Genomic DNA, 21,862 nt, shown 5'->3' with positions numbered 1-21,862 from the left:
TAATAGCAGGGGGATCATGTAAACAATTAGGAACAACACACACACACACTCATTAAGCATTAAAGGGGATCAGGAAAAACATGCACTGAATCAAGACATGGCATGTCTTGTGAGAAGAATGACAAGGAGGGCAGTGTCACAGACTGTATAATACATGGTGGGGAATGTGGAGGTTTGAGAATACTGGAGTGGTAGGTAGCAGCCAAGTTATGAAAAGCTTTAAAAGACAAACAAAAGGATTTTATATTTCATTCTGGAGGCAATAAGGAGCTACTGGAGTTTATTGAACTGGGGAAGGGGTGTGTGTGTGTGTGTGTGTGTGTGTGTGTGTGTGTGTGTGTGTGTGTGTGTGTGTGTGTGTGAGAGAGAGACAGAGAGACAGAGAGACAGAGACAGAGACAGAAACTGAGACAGGAAAAGAGAGTGAGACAGAGAAAGAGACATGGTCAGACCTGTGCTTTAGGAAAATCAATCTGACAGCTGAGTGGAAGATTAACTGGAGTGGGGAGAGACTTGAAGCAGAGAAATCAGTTATCAAGCTACTGCAACAGGTGATGAGGGTCTGCCCCAGGGTGGTGACAGTGTCAGAGAAGAGAAGAAAGCATAATCAGGAAGCAGAAATCAACAGGACTGGCTATGTGATTAAGGTAAACAGTTATGGATAACATTTAGGTTGTGAGCCTGAGTGACTAAAAGAGTGAGGATGTCTTTGATAGTTGGGAACAGAATGAGAGGAAAAGAAGGGAAGGCATCAATTGTACTTAGCCTTCTCAGGGAAGATAAGAGATCATAAAAGGTTTTTAAAGGATAGAGGAGAAAACAGCATGTTTATGGGTAACAGAGAACCAGCAGACAGAAACATTGCGCACTAGTGAAAGAGTGAGGATGACAGAAAAGGTGATCTTCTAGGGAAGGCAGGATGGAGTAGGATCTCCTGAGCAGATCCAGGGGTTTTTCTTGGCAAGGAGAAAGCTCACCTCTTCATGTGAGACAGGAGTAAAGGAGATAGTAACCAAAGGCATCTGAGTGATTTGAGATGAGGACAGGAAAAGAAGTCTCAGTTTTTTCCATGAACTATGAGGAAAGATTCCCAGTCTAGAGGTAAAGGAAATGGGAGCTATGAGAGGTTTGAGAAGAGAAGGTTTGGAAAATGCACTGTGGTGAGTGGAATAATTCATCAGTTAGGGACATATAAAAGGATTTACTTGCTGCAATGAGGGCCCAGTTGAGATGATATAACATAGATTTGTACTGGACCCAGTTAGCACAGTTTCATAATTTCATTCAGTAGCACAAAGGTAGCAACAGATGGGAAAATAATCCAAGCCTGAGGTTGTGCAGGGCAAGGTCAGAAATTTATTAAGTATTTGAAGCTAAAATACATAAATACAGATCATTAGTATAATCCCTCTAACATGTTAGAAGTCTAGGGCTTCTTTATCTCTCCTGTGATTCATGTTAAAATGAAGCCTTAAAAATAAGTCCAGTTCTTTATTTTAAATTTAAGAACTTCATTCATAGAATCCTTTTATTCCTTTTCTACTTTAAACTTATAGTTACCTTTCTCCTCTTCATCAGTCTTTTCTACATTTTCAGTGGATTTAACAACTGTACCTGAAGAATAAGACAACAGATTGTTATTCAAAAGCACTTCCTACACCCAAGAGTTAATGTGAAAGCCTAAGGAGAAAAAATGGTTCTCCATTCTTACCTCACCCCCACCCCAAATTTTTCCTGATTATTACTGTTCTGTATATGTCATATATTCCTAAACTAATAAAATTACCATAGATATGTAATAGGCACATAAAAAATAAGTAATGTATTTGCATATATTTAAAGCCTTTCTAAAACATCCCTACCAAAGACCTAAACATTTATCAACACAAGGGTATTCTATCCCATTCACACAGCATGTCTCATATAGCCATTCCCCAACTGATGAACAGCTCCCAAGTTTCTAATTCTTTGCCACTACAAAAAGAAAGGCTATAAATATATTTTTACAGATAGGTTCTTTTCTTCTTTTTTTGATCTTTTTAGGGGTATAAACCTAGTAGCAGTACTTCTAGGTCAAAGGGCATATTCAGTTAATGGCTTTTTGGTCATAGTTCCAAACTGCTTTTCAGAATGGTGGTTGGACCAGTTCACAGCTCTACCATCAGTACATTAACATACCGGTTTTTGCCATAGCATTTGACATTTGTCACTTTCCTTTTTTGTCAACTTTGCCAATCTAATGGGCATGAGGCGGAGCCTCAGAAGACTTTCTCCAATTTCTCCAATTACCAGTTATTTGGTACATTTTTTCATATTGCTATTGAGAATTTGGATTTCTTTCCCTGAAAACTAATTATTCATATCCTTTGACCATTTATGAGTCAGGAAATAGATCAATTCTTTAGAGAGTTCCCTATCTATCTTAGAAATCACACCTTTATCAGAGAAACTTGCTGCAAAGATTTATTCCTAAATTTCCTGCTTGAGAAACCTGATTGCAAAATAATCAGAATGAGCATTCTCTTTGGTTGCTCACACATTGGTTGTTCTATTCATCCTTATTAAAAAGAAATATCATAAATTTTTAAAACCACAACATTAGCAGTGGATTCTGTTAAGTATCTACATAATATGTTACGGTTTCCTTATAAAAAGCTACTTAGTGGGGTTTTTGCCAAATCTGACATTTATATTTGTCAACTGCTATGCTTAATATAAACTATGTATCTATGGGATTGCAATAAGTTCAGAGAAAAACCTTGAAGGAAAATACATTTCATTTTCAGTTTTGTTTATAATTACTAGCTACTCACCATTGGTATCTGGTTTGACTCTCTCTTCCTTCAGATGTAAGTTGCTCAACTACATGGGGAAATAAAAGGAAAACGTGTCAGTACCATGATCTACCCAAATATTTATAGCTCTGAGAGACAATGAAACAATCTAACCCCAAAATATATCAGGGTCATTTGTTTGTTTCGGGGAACTTCTTTACTTAAAAGTTGGAGAAAAGAAATGTTAAAGCAAATTTTCCTAAGTTTAATAGTGGGGGTGAGAAAATGATTTTTATAACAGTTCAAACTAATTTTTTTTCTGACTAATGCTCCCTAAACAGGACTATAACTCATGAACTTGCCAATTATTCTTAAAGCATTTCTTTTACGATGAGAGGACATCATTTAGGTTATGAGGTGCTGTTCCCTTCCATTTGAAGAGTTTCTCTCTCAATCTCATCAGCTTCCCCATGCACCAAAATATCATCTCTACTGAGCTGACTCCCAAATGTGTATAGTTCCATCCTAATTTCCCAATTTCTGTTGAGTGAATTCCAATGTCTCAGGTTCACAACCTGGGAAACATCTTTGACTCTTCACTCTCACTCATCCATCACATTTCATCAGTGGCCAAGTTTTGTCCATTCTCTCTCTCAACATCTCTTAAGGCATGCCCTCCTCACGTAGCATAAACATCCTAATTCAGACCCTCCTCATCTCTCTGTTGTCTAACTGGTCTCCATTCAGCCAGTCTCTCCCTTATTTAATCCACCCCATGAACTGCAGCCATATTAGTATTCTTAAAGCATAGATCTAACCGTGTCATTTCCCTTCAAGAGTTCTCAATGACTTCCCACTGGCTCTCTTCTTTTGGGCACGGAGAGCCCTTCACAGCCGGATCCAGCCTATTTCTCTAGGCTGAGCACTGTGACTTCCCCTCAGGCATACAATCTTGCCCAAAGAGACGACCTGCTCCTCCCTGGAAACAACCTTCTCTATTCCACCTCCAAGCCTGGAATGCTCTCCCTCCTCCTCCTCTTTCAGAATCCTTTCAAAATATGATGGAAGGGCCAGCTCCTACAAGGGGATTCTCCTGACTCTCTCCATTGTTAGTCTCTTCTCACATCTCAAATTGCTTGGAATATCTATCCTCTCTTTAATCATCTGAGCATGTTTTACCTTCCCAGTAGAATATAAGCTCCTTGAGGGCAGACTGCCACTTTTGGATCCCCAGTGCCTACACAGCAGCCACACAGCAGGTGCTTAATATTTGCTGAATTTCATCTGATGTGATCCAAGTTGTCATTTCTCTGATACTGCAAACAAAAAGCAGCTAACACCACTGGCAATGTTGGAAGACAGGCTAACAAAGCTAAATCGTATGCTAAGTGCAGGCCCATGACCTAAATAGGAAAAATGAAATGACCAGATGGCTGGCCTGGGAGCCCTCTTTAAATGGAGGCTTTGGGAGAAGTTTTTTGCTCCTCCTCCCCCCAGACCTCCTATCAAAGGGACAGAGGCAACTGAGGGTGATGATGAGGTGGGAGTCAAATCAACAAGATTAAGCTTGAACTCTGTGACCAGCACTGTGCTAAGCACTGGGCAAACAAAGAAAGAACAGTCCCTGCCCTCAAGGAGCTCCCAGTCTAACGGGGGAGACAACACACAAACTATGTACAAACAGGATATAAACAGGGTAAAGGAGAGCTAGGATCACAGAGGAAAGGACTTACTGCAGAAGGTGAAATTTTAAGAACATTATACACAGTATCCACATACTGTGTGATAATCAACTGTGAGAGACTTAACTCTTCTCAGCAATACAATGATCCAAGACAATGCCGAAAGCCTCATGGTGGAAAATGCTCTCTACATTCAGAAAAAGAACTATGGCGTCTGAATGCAGATTGAAGGGTACTACTTTCACTTTTATTGCAGCTTTGTTGTTGTTATTGTTGTTTATTCTTTCTTGCATTTTTTCCCTTTTGTTCTGATTCTTCTCTTGCAACATGACTAATGTGCAAATATCTTTAACACAATTGTAATATATAACTATATCACACTGCTTGCTGGCATTGGGAGGAAGGAAGGGAGGGAGGGTGGGAGAAACATTTGGAACTCAAAAAAATATCATTACATGTAACTGAAAAAAATTTTAATTAAATCAAATTAAATTTTTAAATAAATTTTTTAAAAATAAAAAGCACGGGAGCCAGCACACCAAAAAAGGTGAAATTTTAGCTGGGACCTTAAGGAAATAGAAATGAGGAGAGAATTCCAGACATGGGGAACAGCTAACGAAAATGCACTGAATCAGGACATGGAGTATAATGTGCAAGGAATAGCAAGGGAGCCAGTCTTGCTCAATTGCAGAAAATGTGGAAGGAAGCAAGATACGCAAAGACTGGACAAGTAGAAGGGCCTGGATTATGAGGAGCTTTGAACACAGAACAGAGGATTCTACATTTGATCTTAAAAGTAACAGGGAGGGGGGCAAAGATACAGGAATGGTTTGCCATTTCTCTATTGGAGAAACATCAGCATAAAGATGATAATGGAATCCATGGGAGCTGAGGAAATGGCCAAGTGAAACAGTAAAGAGGGAAAAGAGAAAAGAGCCCAGGACAGACCTGGAGACCACCTACTGTTAGGAAGGATGATCTACATGAAGATCTAGCAAAGAAAACTGAGAAGTCAGACAGGGAGGAAGAGAGCCATGAGAGGACAGTGACACAAAAAACTAAAGAGAAGAGACTTATTAAAAGGGTGATTCTCAGTGTCAAAGGCTGAGGAGAGGTCAAGGTGGATGAACATTGAGAAAAAGCCATTGGATTTGGCAATTAAGATATCACTGTCTTTGGAGAAAGAAGTTTCAGTTGAATAATGAGATCAGAAGCCAGATTGTAGAGAGTTATGAGGAGAGTAAGAGAATCGGGGGCATCAATTGTACATGGCCTTATCCAGGTGTACAGCCAAGAAAGGTAGTCAAAGAATGTCAAGTCTAGAAAATAGACTTTATAAGCACAAATGATTAAAAAACAGTTGTGTTGAGAAATATGCTCCATCTAAGGTATTACTATATACCCAAGTACAGCCTCAAATTCAACTGCCACCCAACTGTCGAGCCGGGTACCCTAAATGTCAAACTTCCAGGGAGCAGCGTGACTACTCAGTATACTGAAACATCCAAATACCCAACCTAGAAAAAAAAAATGCAGCTATCATATAACTACTACTCATAAGCACTCTGTCTGATCTTAATTATAGTTATGATAACTAACACATATAACACTGTGCCAGGCACAGAACAGTGCTAAAAGTAAGCACTTTTACAAATATCATTTCATTTGATCCTCACAATTCTGAGACAGAGGTAATATTATTATCCCCTTTTTACAGATGAAGAGACTAAGGCAAACAGAAGTTAAGTGACTTGCCCAAGGCCACATAGCTAGTGTCTGAAGCCAAATTTGAATTCAGATCTTTCTAACTCCAAACCAGCACACAACACAGGAGGCAGAAGATGAAATATGGACCTTATTTGAAAGACTCTCAGCAACTTCAAGGTTTTTACATCAAAAGCAATCAAGAACCTCTAACAAGAGCTTGTTCCAGAATATGTAGTTCACTTGCACAAAGGAAAGGAGAAAAGCCCACCTGACCAAGCAGTATATGCAGCATATGACAGGAATGAGAGCCCTCCCTCTGAACACAATCATTAACCAGAATATGTAGTTCACCAGGTTCCTCCATATTTATCAAAGCCTTTTCTGATTCTTCTCCTACTGTCAAAATGCAGTCACTACTGGGGGAAGCTAGGTGGTGCAGTGGATAAAGCACCGGCCCTGGATTCAGGAGGACTTGAGTTCAAATCCAGCCTCTGACACTTGACACTTACTAGCTGTGTGACCCTGGGCAAGTCATTTAATCCCCAGTACCCTGCAAAAAAAAAAAATATATATATATATATATATATATATTTGAAGGCAGAGCCAAGATGGTGGGGGAAAGGTAGTGAGCTCTAGAACTCATAACACGATCACTCAAAAAAAACATCCAAATAATGCCACAGGAAAATGCCTGGAGCAGCAAAACTCACAGAAGAATGTGCTGAAATCATCATCTAACCAAGAATGGCTTGGAAGGTCAGAAGGAAGGAGCTGCTATGCTGATACAGAAGTTGAGCCCAACCCCACAGTCACCCTGACACAGATCCAGTCCCAGGAAGGCCTCACCAGAGAAGGAGACCCCCCCAGAGCCTATGAATCAGCTGAAGCGCCAGTGTTATCTGGAACTACTCACAGTCTGGTGAGTGGGCTGAACCCTGGAGACTACAGGGGTCTATGCTGGTGCTGAGGCAGAACTTGGATTTTTCACCCCTGCTGAGAACCAGGAGGTAGGCTTGAGTAGCAGTAGCCCAGGTTGGGGAGGAGCACAGGCTCATTGGAGCTGACAACCACAACACACAAAGCTGGTTGATTAGCAAGTTGGTCTGGGGTCATCTAGGGACCAGGGAACAGGCTAGGCTAGTGAAGAACTTGATCCTCCTTAAATCACACCACCTGGGACTTCTTAAGCTTGGGATACTGCAGCCTGGAAACAGTGCCCCACTTTAAGGAGCTAAAAGTCAAGTAAAAGAAAGGCAAGATCAGCAGACAGAGAAAGGTAAGGACCACAGAATGTTTCTTTAGTGATAAGGAAAATCAAGGTGTACCCTCAGAGGAAGATGCCAACATCAGGGCCCCTATATCTAAAGCTTGCAAGAAAAATACAAATTGGTCTCAGGCCACAGAGGTGCTCAAAAAGGACTTTGAAGATAAAGTTAGAGAGGTAGAGGAAAAAATGGAAAGAGAAATGAGGGTGATGCAGGAAAGACATGAGAAAAAAGTCAACAGCTTGAAAAGCCAAATGGAAAAGCTCTCTGATGAAAATAATTGCCTAAGAATTAGGATTGAACAAATGGAAGCCAGTGACTTTATAAGAAACCAAGAAACAATAAAGTAAATCCAAATGAATAAAAAAAATAGAGGGCAATGTGAAATTTCTGGGAAAAACTGCTGACCTGGAAAATAGGTCCAGGAGAGATAATTTGAAAATTATTGGTCTACCTGAAAACCATGATCAAGGAAAGAGCTTAGACACCATATTCCAAGATATTCTCAGGGAAAATTGCCCTGAAATTCTAGAAGCAGCAGCTAAAATAGAAATTGAAAAAATCCACCGATCACCTCCAGAAAGAAATCCCAAAAGGAAAACTCCTAGGAATATTATAGCCAAATTCCAGAGCTCTCAGGTCAAGGAGAAAATATTGTAAGCTGCCAAAACCAAAGAATTCAAGTACTATGGAGCCCCAGTCAGGATAGCACAAGATCTAGCAGCTTCTACATTAAAGGACCAAAGGGCATGGAATATGATATTCCAGAGGGCAAAGAAATTGGGATTACAACCAAGAATCACCTACTCAGCAAAACTCAGCATAATCTTTCAGAGGAAAAAATGGGACTTTAATGAAGAAGACTTTCAGATATTTGTGATGAAAAGACCTGAACTGAATGGCAAATTTGACTTTCAAATACAAGACCCTAGAGAACCATAAAAAATTGGAGTTGGGGGACATACCTGGGGTCATACAGTGGGTGACTGTCTTGTGTCTGAGGCCGCGTTTTGGCTGGGATCCCCCTGGGTCCAGGGGTGATGCTTTGTCCACTGTCACCTAGCTACCTCATGATGATACCTTTAGGGTTAAATTGAGGGGTGAGGGGAATGCACTGGGGGAGAGGGAAAGGCAGAAGTTAAATCCTACATGGAAGAAACAGGAAAAGGCTTATGGAGTGGGGGAAGAGATGAGAGAGAAACAGGGCAGTAAATGAATTTTATACTCATCAGAAAAGGCTCAAAGACCTTAAACTCATCAGAGCTGCCTCAAGGAGGGACTAACACACACACACACACACACACACACACACCCAACTGGGTGGAGTAATCTATTTAATCTGGGCAGTAAATGAGTCTAACATTCCTCAGAATTAGCTCAAAGACCTCAATCTCATTAGAATTGGCTCAAAGAAGGAATAATGTACACACTCAATTAGGTGGAGCAATCTCTCTAACCCTGCAGGAAAATAGGAGGGGAAGGGGTTAAAGAAGAGAGAGGGGCAAAAGAAGGAAGGGCAGAGTAGGGGAGGGGACAGATAGAAGCAAATCCCTTTTGAAGAGTGATAGGATGTAAGAAGATGGATAATAGAATAAATATCATGGGGAAGGGAATAGGATGGAAGGGAAACAGTTAACAATAGTAATCATGAAAAAGAGAAAAGGGGGGGAAATTGTACAAAACATATTTATAGCAACTCTTTGTGGAGGCTAAGAATTGAGAATCAAGGGAATGTCCATCAATTGAGGAAAGATGGAAGAAGCTGTGCTATATGATTGTGGTGGAATGTTCTTGTGCTACAGGAAATGACAACCAGGATGATCCCAGAAAAACCTGGAAAGACTAATGGACATCGATGTATAGTGCAGTGAGCAGAGTTGGGAGGACATCGTGCACAGTGACAGCAGTATTGTTCGATGAGCAATTACGAATGACTTAACTACTCTCAGCAATGCAATGATCCAAGACAATCCCAAGGAACCAATGAGGAAGCTTACTATGCACCCCTATAGAAAGAACTTTTAAAAAGAATACTTGTGAGGGGCAGCTAGGTGGCGCAGTGGATAGAGCACCAGCCCTGGAGTCAGGAGTACCTGAGTTCAAATCCGGCCTCAGACACTTAACACTTACTAGCTGTGTGACCCTGGGCAAGTCACTTAACCCCAATTGCCTCACTAAAAAAAACAAAACAAACAAAAAAAAAGAATACTTGTGGATTGCACATATATAACCTGGTTGCGATCTTCTGGAGGGGGGAGGAAAGGGAGGGAGAAAAATGTGGAACTCTAAATCTTATGAAAATGAATGTTGAAAACTATCCTTACATGTAACTGGAAAATAAAATAAACATTTGTTGCTTTATATACATACATACATATATATGTGTGTGTGTATATATATATATATGTATGTATATATGTATGTATGTATATGATGTTCTTAAGTTTGTGGGCAAAAGTTGAGAGGGAGGAGACCAGGATGAGTAGCATGACTTGGAGGCTAACAACGATGGCAACAAGAATTTAGATCGGATGATATAGACGCACAGAGTGGATCTCAAAGAAAAGAAGCTGCTTTTTGATGGGGACATAAGGAGAGTCTGAAGAAGCAATGGGAAGTAAGGATTAGGCCTGCTCCTCTCAGTGTGTCCATGTAAATTTGAGAAAGTGCATCTAGTGTAGGCTTCCAGAGGGAGCCAGCTTTCTGTGAGTTCAGGAAAATACTTTTTCCCTCTGGATAAGAAACGCTGTCGAATGAGCAATCAATCAAAAACAAAAATTAGAGATACTTTGAAGAACTAAAAAGACCCTAATAGCACGATTACAATTCAAAGTAAGTACTTTTAAAAAGGCACCATGATCAAGTAATATTTAAATCACTCTCCAAAACAGATCAAGGCTGTTACATTTTTAGGGTTGGTGGAAAATTTCAACACCCATGCAAAATTAGGTTTGAAGGAGGGGAAAGGGCAAGAAAATAATTTCATTTGTTGATCAGTTGGGCACAGAGAAGACCTTAATCCTACTGAAGGAAAAAGATAGTTGATAACAGCACCTCCAGTTATCTGTTTGGTGTCTGTGAGAATAAAATCTACAAGGGAAATGCTAAATTATATATTGATGAAATATTGTGGGTAAATGATATGGCTTTGTAAATAATTACAAAAATAAATTTAAGAGGCAGTCTTTATTCTTTTTTTTTTTTTTTGGTGAGGCAATGGGGGTTAAGTGACTTGCCCAGGGTCACACAGCTAATAAGTGTTAAGTGTTTGAACTCAGGTCCTCCTGAATCCAGGGCCGGTGCTCTATCCACTGCACCACCTAGCTGCCCCAGTCTTTATTCTTTTAATGTTAACATGTGGTTTTCTTTTTCTTTTCTTTTTTTTTTGCAATTATGTAAAAACATTACCACATTAGTCATTTTGTACAAGAAAATTCGAATTAAAAAAAAGATAAAAGAAAGTGTTCAATCAATATCAGTTCTTTCTTTGGAGGTGGATAGTATACTTCATCATTAGACCTTTGGGACTGTCTTGAATCATTGTATTGCTGAGAATAGTTAAGGTCATTCACAGTTCTTCATCTAACAAGACTGCTGTCAAAGTTCTCTTGGTTCTGCTCACTTCACTATATATCAGTTCATATGTCTTTCCAGGCCTTTCTGAAATCATCCTAGCTGTCATTTCTTTCAGCACAGTAATATTCCATTCACCATCATATACCACAGCTTGATTTCTCCAATTGATGGGCATTCCTTTGATTTCCAATTCTTTATACTGAATTGCTCAAGTTTGTAAGGGGGGTGGGGAGGGAGGGAGGAAGAGAATTTGGAACACAAAAGCTTTAAAAATCGATGTTAAAATTGTTTTTATGTTTAATTTGGAGGAAAAAAAATCAAATTCTAAATAAATTGATTTCCAATTCTTGGCCACCACAAAAAGAGCAGAGGCAGCCTTTCTAAACTACTTGTGTCAATCTACTACTCTTTGCTACAGAAATCTGAGGATGGTTATTTTAATACTTATAATAATAAACATAATGTCATTGTTTACAGAGATTGGTTATCCAAATAAATAACACGTCTTAAATTTATTATTATAAATTACTCAAACTGTATTTCTTTCAATAAATACTGACATCTTTACAAATATTTGCAAATATTTATCACTAATAAGGCTCGGTATAGCATTTTTAGAAATTTTCAATAGAAGAGATGTTATTATTTGATTTCATCCTTCTTAGTAAACAAATAGACATGTACCAAGTGACAGAAATTAGAATATTATCTTCAGGTAAAAATATAGTAATAATAAAATAAATTAACTTTTTTCTGGCATCCTGTGAAAGTCCCAGCACAACCCCAAAATAGAGTGCCCACCTGGTTCTATGGAACTTAAAACATGAAAAACATGCACTCAAAGAACTGTAAAGGAAAGCCTGCAACTCCCTCATTAAATCCTTTCTTTCCCATCACTCTAGCAATGAAATACTGAATTTTAAAACTTAAGAATGAGAATAAGAAGCCGCCGTTGCTCCTAAATTACCCTCTATTTACTTTGACCAAACTAAAAGAACTGTTACAAATCTCCCTGGAAACATTTTCTGCCTCTGGAAATTAACCAGTAAACTGAAAGAACTATTCGAAACTTATCAAAGCACTGTGTTATCACAACTACCAACTTTGGACTGGCCTTTATCCAAACACTTAAGAAATCCTAAAATTCAGATATCAGAGAAGACAGATCTACATTTTCCTTCTTGTTAAACAATTATTAGAAAAACCATCATTGCATTAGCTTTGTTGAACCATAGGAAAGGCAGATTTAAACTAACTGGTGCGGGTCTCAGGCAAAACTAAAGGTGGATACCTCAAGTATCCACACCTCACTAGCCTTTTCTAAACCAATTTTTCCCTTTGTCCTAGAAGGTCCACATTCTTAAGTGTCTCTAGTCCTTAGATGACTGTGCCTGGGCTGTGTACCCAAGGACACCTGTCCCTCAGCACTGCTTCCACTTTATACCCCTCTCCTTCCATTAAAGCCTGCAAAACCAGAAGTATTTTATAAACCACTTAATATTCACGATGCAGAATAACAGATGATGGTTTAACCTGTTACCAATCCCAAGGGTATTGCTATCTTACCAGAGCACAAAACCCAAAGCAATGAATTTTTAACCGTGGAATTTCAATAATTAGTACACTCCAATGACTGAGATATTTTTAGGGACTTTAAAAAGTACCTTTCAAATCACAAAATGAGAGTTGGTCCCAAAATCAGGGCTATGTACCAGTTCTCCAGTTATGACCAATGACAGATATTTGCCCCCCCGCAAAAAATGGGGTTTTTTTGGGGGGGTGGGGGTGAGAGGTTTTAGCATATAAGTGGGGAACAGAGCAAAAGCTACACTACCATTAAGGGGATGAAATCAATCAATCAACAAGTATTTGTCAAGCACCTCCCACGTACCAGAAACTGCAGTGGGGATACAAAATGAAATCGTTTCTACTCTCAGATACAGTAGAGGAGTCGCCCAGAGGCTTTTTTCATTTTTCTTTGTATCCCTGTTGCTTCTCACGTGGAGGTCCTTAATAAAATGCTTGCCTTACTTGAAAGCCCAAAGATGGCTGGGTAATGCAGAGCACAGAACCCTAACACTTCCCTAGGAAAAGGATTTCTCACTTGCTCCCCACCTCCCGATGGAGGTGATGGACTGCAGGCGAAAGCTCAGACCTGGGCACCACCAAGCTGCGCTGCGCCCCTTAGTTACAAGGGTTTGGCTTTCTTCCTTTTTCCCAATGCAGAGGATGGGGGAGAGACATTGAAGAGATTCTGCTCGGCGAAAAAAGCTGAAACCAAACCAAAACAGGACGCGATGCTGAGAGCGCCGGCTCCGGCCTCCCGCCCTCGGATGCCTCCCCGGCCTCCTCCCCACTCAACCAGGACCCAGGCTCCATGACAGGCAAGACCGGCTCACCGACTCGGCCGCCGCCTCCTGCTCGTCCACCGCCAGGGCCCACGAGTCGGTGGCCACGCTTCTGTGAGGGGCCCCGGGGCCCGGGCTGGACGGCAGCCGCTGGGAAGGATCGAGAGCCGGCACAGAGGAATCCATGAGCAATGGCGGCTCCGGAGAAGGCAGGGGCGCCGATTACTGGCAGCCCGGCTGGACGAGGGGGCCGCCACTTCCGTAGCAGGCCGCCGGGCCCCGCCCCCGATCCCGCCCCCGATCCCGCCCCCGGCCGCCAGAAGCCGGGCCACGCCTCCTCCTGCCGATCCATCGGAGGCGGGGATAGGAACTGGCAGTTTTCAAAGAAGAAAATCCAGCTGTCAACACACCAATGAAAAGAGGCTCCACATCTCTAATAATTAGAGAAGTGCAGATAAATCGAGGCAACTTTGGTTTCCATCTCAAATCTGCCAATGACGCTTCTGAACTGTGTAATCCTGGGCAAATCACTTAGATGCTCTTTACCTCAGTTTCCACATCTGTAAATGGGGGATGGGGTACAAAAAGTCAAGAATCTCAAGAGAAATAAAGGGGAGGGGGATAGTAAAAAGCAAAGAAGTTTAGCAGGCCCAGATCTCAAACTAGACTACCAAGAAATGATTATCAAAGCTATTTTAGTATGGTTTAAAAATAGAGCAACTGATCAATGGAACAGAATGGATAAATGCCATACAGAAGCAAATGAATACAGTAGCGTACTCTCTGATATACCCACAGACTTCCAAATCCCAGGGTAAGAACTTATAAGGGAAAAATTCTTTGCAACAAGTTTCTCTGAAAGGTCTCATCTCCGTAATATATAAGGAACCAAGAACAGGTAGTTTTCAAAGGAAAGAATCCAAGCTGTCGACAAGCCTATGAAAAGATCCTCTAACTAACTGGTGATTAAAGAAATGTGAATTAAAACAGCTCTACAATCCCACCTCACACCCATGAGATTAGCAAAGATGACCAAAAAAAAGGGAATCCTCATTGGAGGGCTGAGGGAAAACAAGCACACTAATGTATTGTCAGTGGAACTGTGCACTGATCTCGACATCTAAGAAAGCAATTTGGAACTATGCCTCAGAATTCAATGAGCTGTACATATCCCAACAGATGCCATCACTAGGCCTATATCCCAAAGATATCAAGGAAGAAGAAAAGGAACACTAAGGGAAAGCCCTTCAATTCTGGAATGAATGAAAAAATTATAACAGGTGACTCCAGTTACCACGTAGCTACTCACATTTTCAGGCTATTTATTTACTACCTATTTTAGCAGACTTATCTTCCTGAGTTCAAATCTGATCTCAGACACCTTTTAGCTATATGACCCTGGGCAAGTCATTTCACCTCATTTGCCTCAGTTCTTTCATCTGTAAAATGAAAGGAAATGGCAAACCACTCTAATATCTGTCAAGAAAACCCCCAAATGGGGTAGAGAAAAAGAGAGCATGACTGAATAACAAAAAGCCTGAAAGCAAATTACTATTTTTAGCATACATGAATAATTTTTAATATATACTGACACTTTTATAGGAACTCAATACCAGCCTTCTAAACTTTCCATGTCACTGAGAGGGAGCAGGGCAGTTACAAGAACTCTGAATATGAAATTAGAGAATGTGGGTGCAAATCCCCTCGATCTGCATTTGGAGTTAGAAGTATTTGGCTCACTCACATGTCAGCTCTGCTACTTAGTGCTTGCATGCAAGTCCTTTCATCTCTCTGGAATCCAATTCCTTATCTGTACAATGAAGAGGCAGAGATGGGTCTAGAGGCCTCTTGGGTTCATGGGATCTTTTGTGGCAAAGTTAGGTGATCCCTTCTTTTGCTCTCTAAATATAGGGAGCAAATCAAATCTGTACAACAAATATTTTCTGATACCTGTGAGGATGATTCTCATGGAATCTAGTTACCATGCTGTTCATTCTGTAGGAAGGAAGACTGAGGAGCAAGAATTACCCTCCAACTCTTTCCCCTTCCTTCCCTTTCCAAACACTCTAACTACCTAAATGTTCAGCCTCACCCAAAGAGAAAAAAATAAATAGCACTGCTACCACCCAGGGCATTAGAAAAAGAGGAGGAAGGGGCAGCTAGGTAGTACAGTGGATAAAGCACCAGCCCTGATTCAGGAGGACCTGAGTTCAAATCCAGCCTCAGACACTTGACGCTTACTAGCTGTATGACCCTGGAGAAGTCACTTAACCCCAATTGCCTCACCAAAAAAAAAAAAAAAGAAAGAAAAAGAAGGGGATCCTGGTCACACTTTCCTTTTACTTTCCCACACTGGGTTCAAATATTTTTGGTTGTTCTTTTCAATTGCTTTTCAACTCAGGTCTTATAATGTGATTTCATCTTAATTCAGTTTCACCATCTCCAAATGCCTTGGAGATCTTGTGGCATTAGTAATGATGGGAGTCTTCCTACCCCCTATTGTTGTAGGCTGGGGCTCTGAACAACTAGTAGCCTGGCCAGGCCCAAGTTCAAATCCTACCCCAGACACTATCTAGGCCACAGCCCTTGTCCAGTTACCCTTTCTCTACCTCAGTTTTCTCATCAGTAAAATGAGGGAGCTGAAGCCAAAGATCTTGTGCCCAAGGGTTATTCTACACTCCCTTTCTTCATCATCTGAGAAGCTGACGGGATGACCTCTGAAGGTCTCTGAGCAGGCTGCCCACAAGCCTGGACCTGGACCTGGGCCTGGCCCTAGGCCTCCCTCTCCTGCTCCTCCTTATCCACCTCCCTCACAACACATACCTCCCCAAGGATCCCCAGGCCCCCACAACACTTACATCCCCCACTGGTAGAGCCAGGGAGAAGAGGCCCAGCGCCCGACCCCGGGCTCGGCCACTCCTGCTGGCCATGGCCTCCACAGCTCCCTGCCGGGCAGTGGCAGTTACAGCAGCACCAACTGCCACCCTGGGTAGGGCCCAGGTGTGGAGGAGGCTGTCATTGGCTGGAAGGAAGATGGATGGGCTGGGACAGCCAATCAGAGCCAGAGAAGGGCCCTCAAAAGCAGCTGGTCCTTGGTGGGGTAGGCATCTTGAGGAGGTTCAGCCAGCCTTGGCCCTGGGGGAGCAAGAAAGGCCTGTGGGTGACAAAGCCCAGCCAGATCCAGAAAGCTGCCCCCACCCCACCCCCAGGACTGCAGATTCTTTCCTCTCAGGCACCCTCTGAGATAGCGACAACCACACTTCTAAAGACCTGGAGGCCAGAGTCATCCTGGGGCCAGTCTCTAGAGAGCCCCTCCCCTCCATTCCCAGGGGCTCCCTGCAGCCTTCCCTAAGCAGTTTAGGCCTAACACAACTCATGACTGCTCCCTCAGCTAGCAGCCAGTCTTAGGGAGAGCCCAAGAGGTGAGCCCTTAGCACACGGCCACCAAGCTAGGCACCTGCAGGGCAGCACCCCACCTACCAGCACTCTTGAGGCAGAGGAGAGGGCCTTTCCTCTAAGACCTGGATCATTAGCTTAGTCAATACTATGACATCAACTGCTCACAAGGTCATAAACAAGGCCAGGTCAGCTCTAGGCCACACTTCAAAGGGCTGGGGAAGAACAAGGTCTGGGGCAGTTAAGCAGGAGCGTATGGTGAGGCTGCAGACCTGTTCTAAGTGAAGCCAATAAGGATCAGCATGAAAAGGATCACTATTTGCCAGTCAAAGTGAACAGAACGATCTTCCCTAAGAGAAAGTCACTGTATGGACCAACCCAGCAAGTCTCTCTCATTGTCAAACTATTTTTAGTGATAGTATACATATACACAAGGTCAGTGAGTAAACTGGGTCCTATCACCCTGAATCAACTCATCACAGATGGAATATTCCACAATTAAATTTGGCTATAATTCTTCATTTTCTATCTTTTCACAACCATCTTTTTCCTTTAGATGGGTCTGAATCCAGGTTTTGTTACTTACTACCTCGATGCCCTCATCACCTAATTTCCTCATCTTTAAAATTAAGGAGGTTAGGGGGCTGCTAGGTGGTGCAGTAGATAAAGCACCAGACCTGGATTCGGGAGGACCTGAGTCCAAATCTGTCCTCAAATACTTGACACTTACTAGCTGTGTGACCCTGGGCGAGTCACTTAACCCTCACTGCCCTGAAAAAAAAAAAAAAAGAAAATTAAGGAGGCCTCCAAACTCACTGTCAAAGGGACCCCCTCCTGAGTGCTGCAGAAACAAATGAAACTGGGAACTGGAAAATCTTTAACAAAAATTAAATCTAACATGGACACGGTTAATTTATAATTTTCTAAGTCCACATGCAGCCCCAGAGATTCACTTCTATTTGGATTTGACACCACTGAACCAGAGGAATAGATGACCTCTGGTCACCCAGCTCTTCTGAACCAAGCATTAGTGAGTCAGGGGGCTGCAAAGTGAAAGTGAAGTCAAAGAACCTGCTCCACACCTGGTTTGAAGGTCAAGTTCCTGAAGTATCCTCTGCACCTGGGAACCACTAGCAGAAAAGAGCCTGGGAGTCCCCTCAGCATGGCTGCTGAGCCCTTTTAATTTTCTAAACTTAGGTTTAATTTAACAGGACCTCTCTCCTCCAGCCAGGCTTCTAAGTTCCTCCACAAATCCTACCATCCCTCAGTTTACATTTAAAGTCTCAATTTAAGGGGGGTAGTTTTTAAGTCCCGTTTTCTCCGTGGAACCTTCCTTTATCTCTTCAGGTCACACTGATCTCCTGAAGTGATGGGGAGGGCCTGTATGATTTATCAAGTCCCTTTCAGCCCTAGGTTTTAGGATTCTATGAATTACTATGGTACTTGTTCATACTCATTTAAACATTTGTCTTATGCTGCCTTGTTTTGTTATTTATCTATTTCACATGTGTAATAATCGATTAGCCCAACAAAACAATCTATTCGTTTATTCTGCTATGTTTATTTATGTTCTAAGCACATCATATGCACTCAAAAAATAGTTGTCGAGTTCAATTTTTCGCATCTTCAAATTGTGAGTTTGACTTTCACAACTCTGATTTGGCATTGCTATTATTCTCTTTCCTCCACAATATGGCTGCTGTTCAGTCATGTCAATCTCTCTTCATGACCACCACGGCACACCAATACAGTCCACTGGGTTTTCTTGGCAAGGATACTGGAGTGCTTTGCCATTTCCTTCTCCAGGGGATTAAGGCAAACAGAGGTGAAGTAACTTTGCATAGGGGGTCACACAGCTAGGAAGCATCTGAGGCCAGGTTTGAACTCAGTCAGATCTTCCTTACTCTAGGACCAGTGCTTGATCCACTCTGATAACTGTGCTTCCAAAATAAGGCAGCCTCCCCATAACAGTTATATACCCAACTCCAACTTTTCTATGATAGAGAAGAAATTTTTTTTTGGAGGCAATTGGGGTTAGGTGACTTGCCTGGCCAGGGTCATACATCCAGTAAGTGTCAAGTATCTGAGGTCGCATTTGAACTCAGGTCCTCCTGAATCCAGGACTGGTGCTCTATCCACTGCACCACCTAGCTACCCCCAGAAAATTTTAACAAAGATAATTAAGGAATAATTTGTATTTAGTTTTAGAATATATTATAATTTTGTTTCAGACTTGCCATCTTAATTATATCTAGCTGAAGCATTAAAATTTACTTTCATTTCCTTAGTAGACACTAACCATCATATGTGAGAAGGCAGCCAGAGTAAAGGCAATTTGGGATTAAGAAAAAAATTTAGGCATGCTATCAAAATATTATTGCATATGCAAGAGAAGCCTAGATGAACTCAGATTTGTCTCCATCCCTCCTTCCTATCATTAATACAACCACTGCCCCACACTTCAAAAGAACTATCACTCCCAGCTCCTTCCTTCCCTGGAGCATACAATCCTCATTGTCTGACAATCCCATATACTCTTTGTATCTGCAATATACTCTCTCTATACTTCCACCAAAATACTGAGGGAATTTAAAGGGTTAGAACACCAAGTAGCAATGGAAACAGTGAATCACACTGATAATATCTTGTGACCCAATTCTGGAGCTAGTGTAAAGAATTGTTATTTGAGGTTTTTATGCCTCGGGGAGCACTGGCCTGGGGCTCCGCAAACCGCACTGGTTGTAGCCATCGCCAGGGCGCTGGCACCTCACGTCATCACCACTCGCCAATGCCTACATGGGCCTGGCAAAATTATGATTGGAAGCCTAGTGAGGGCAGTCATGTGACTGTCAGCGCAGCCAGCCAATTGGCTGGGGCCTGTCTGGGGTTTGCTGGGAAGAAGTGGGGAGGAAATTCGCCATTCTAGCTGGAAGGCCAGCAGGAGCTCTGCTGTGTATTCTCAGCTGATTCCTGGGTGGTGGTGGTGTTATTCAGGTTGTATAATTTCCCCTTCCCCATTTTATTTCCTTTCCCTTGATCCTACTGATCCTGTTTGTGGGTTGTTGTTTTTAAGTTCATTCTTGTTAAATAAATCCTGCTCTGTTTTGAGGGAGGCTGCCAGTCTCCTTCCTTGCCCCAATATTGCGCAAGCCGCAATTGCGCAATCCCCAATTAAAAATTGGTCCCCACAGTACCTTTGGAAAAGCGGATGCCACTGACAGACAATCAACCCAAATTGGTGAATGATTAATGACGGGTGGACATCTGAGACAAGACAAAATGCGATTAAATAGACTTTGGAAGTGGGTTACTACAATACAAGGAGATTTGATGTTATTTAATATCGATGATCATCATTGTACTGCTTTGAACTTTTGCTTCATGGTGTTTAAGCTTTTGGTGATATGTAAATCTTCACTCTCAAAATTAGTCCATTGTGAGCCCTGTAAGTAGTTTGTTATGTAACCTGACCTACATAAATGAATATACCAAAAAAAACCCCACCCACCTTATAGGTTTGGCTTATAGATAAAGTGTTCTATGGCGGGAGTGGGCTGAGGTAATTGAGGGGATTAGAAAACCAAGTAGCAATGGGAATTGAGTGAATCACACTGACTCCATCTTGTGACCCAATTCTGGAGCTAGTTCAGTACCCTTTCTTTTCAGTTATGGGTCTACTCCAATTATTATTCAATTGTGGCCACTAAGAGAGTCATTTGTTGTACTGTTTGAACCTAGCCCTGTATGACTAGGAAGCTGGACCACCTCTACCTGCTGCTTAGAGACCCCTAACAAAGGACCTTGGTTATACTAACTAGAAACACAGTCAGATCCAATGACTGATGCAAGGAGTTTTCTCACAATTGTACATCTCAAGTACCCCATGTGTCTTACCTGAAAATTGGCCTCATACTGACCAACCAGTTATTATTTCCATGTTCCTTTGATTATACATAGACACTTGGGGGAAGTGGGACACCTCTTTTTTGATTTCGGGGAACTGCACCTCTCCCCCTCCCAACTTCCTCTTCCCCTCCCAACTTGGAAAGTCCCGAATCTTTCCTCCAATTAGAAATCAGATTACCTCATGTTGTATCCTGGTTAATTGCCTTCTTTTAATTAATTAGTCTTACTTGATAAGTTGTTTGCAATGCATTAAAGTCTGCCTCCCCTAAGCTGAGGTCTGGTCCTGTTTTGTTAAGCAACTGGCATGTACTGTGTAATAAATCAATATGCTCAGAAGCTCCAAAGTGTTTCCTCAGTCATTTCTCTTTCATCCACCATAATACTGAACTCCCTTTAAGACTAAGTTAAGGGCACTCTATCTCCCAGAGGCTTTTCCTGATTCCTGAAGCTACTAGTACTTCTCCATTCCTCCTCACCCCACTCCTCCACCCCCACTACCTAAGATTTACTCTGTATGTATCTTGTATTTATTTTTTTCAGTCTTCGTATACATAGTTTTTACTGAATCAAACATAAGTTCCTTGAGACCAGGGACTATTCCCTTATTGGCTTTGAATCCCTGGTGCCTAACATGGTCCTGGCACAAAACAAGCACCTATTAAATGATTGTTGGTAGATTGTTAAAATAATCATTAAAATGTACAGCAGTTATACAAAGGAAAATTCTATTTTCTCAGCTTCCAATTCTGTATCCACCTAAAGTGCTCTCCTGTGACCACACCGCTTCAGGAAAGAACAACACTCATTCATCAATAGTCACAGAAGCAAATTTTGAAGCCTTATTCTTCAGCTTTCTAAAAACATTTGGCCAAACGCTGGATCTTAATTCAGTAGGTCATTCTTCTGCGTAAAAAATCACCAAGGATTTCTTAATTGCCAAATCGAATAGCCTTTTCTCAGCCCTCATTTTTCTTGATCCCACTGCAGCTTTTGACATTTTTGATCACCCTTGTTTCCTTGAAACTCTCTCCTTTTCCATGGGTTTTCATGACACTGTTCTCTCCTGGTTCTCCTCCTACTTCTCCAACCATTTCTCCATCTCCTTTCCTGGATTTTCATTCAGTTCACACCCACTAACTGTAGGTATCCCCCAAGAGTCTGTCCCTGGCGCCTAATTCCCTCTCCCTCTACACTGTCTCACTGACTGG

At 41.7% G+C, this 21,862-nt stretch overlaps 1 protein-coding gene across 4 annotated transcripts in view; it reads right to left on the bottom strand.

Annotated features, from left to right (window-relative positions):
• The window catches only part of LOC122740389 (ATP-dependent RNA helicase DDX19B), a 39,435-nt gene extending 22,913 nt beyond the window's left edge, over positions 1–16,522 (bottom strand). For 2 of the 4 annotated variants that reach the window (XM_043982517.1, XM_043982516.1), the window contains exons 1-3: positions 2,814–2,862; positions 1,561–1,614; positions 978–1,095 (exon numbers count right to left, since the gene is read on the bottom strand). Coding sequence is in view for 2 of the 4 variants with exons in the window: in XM_043982514.1 (XP_043838449.1) it covers positions 1,561–1,614; positions 2,814–2,862; positions 13,404–13,538 (238 nt within the window). In the remaining 2 variants the exon portion in view is untranslated. Of the gene's footprint in view, positions 1–977; positions 1,096–1,560; positions 1,615–2,813; positions 2,863–13,403; positions 13,626–16,210 lie in introns of those variants that run through there. The other 2 variants (XM_043982515.1, XM_043982514.1) reach the window with 2 other exon arrangements.
• Between the last annotated feature and the right edge of the window lie 5,340 nt (positions 16,523–21,862).

This window comes from Dromiciops gliroides, chromosome 2 (assembly GCF_019393635.1).
Source record: "Dromiciops gliroides isolate mDroGli1 chromosome 2, mDroGli1.pri, whole genome shotgun sequence".
In the NCBI taxonomy this organism is placed as follows: domain Eukaryota; kingdom Metazoa; phylum Chordata; class Mammalia; order Microbiotheria; family Microbiotheriidae; genus Dromiciops; species Dromiciops gliroides.
The sequence above is the reverse complement of the archived record's forward strand: the minus strand, read 5'-3'. Positions and strand labels throughout refer to the sequence as shown.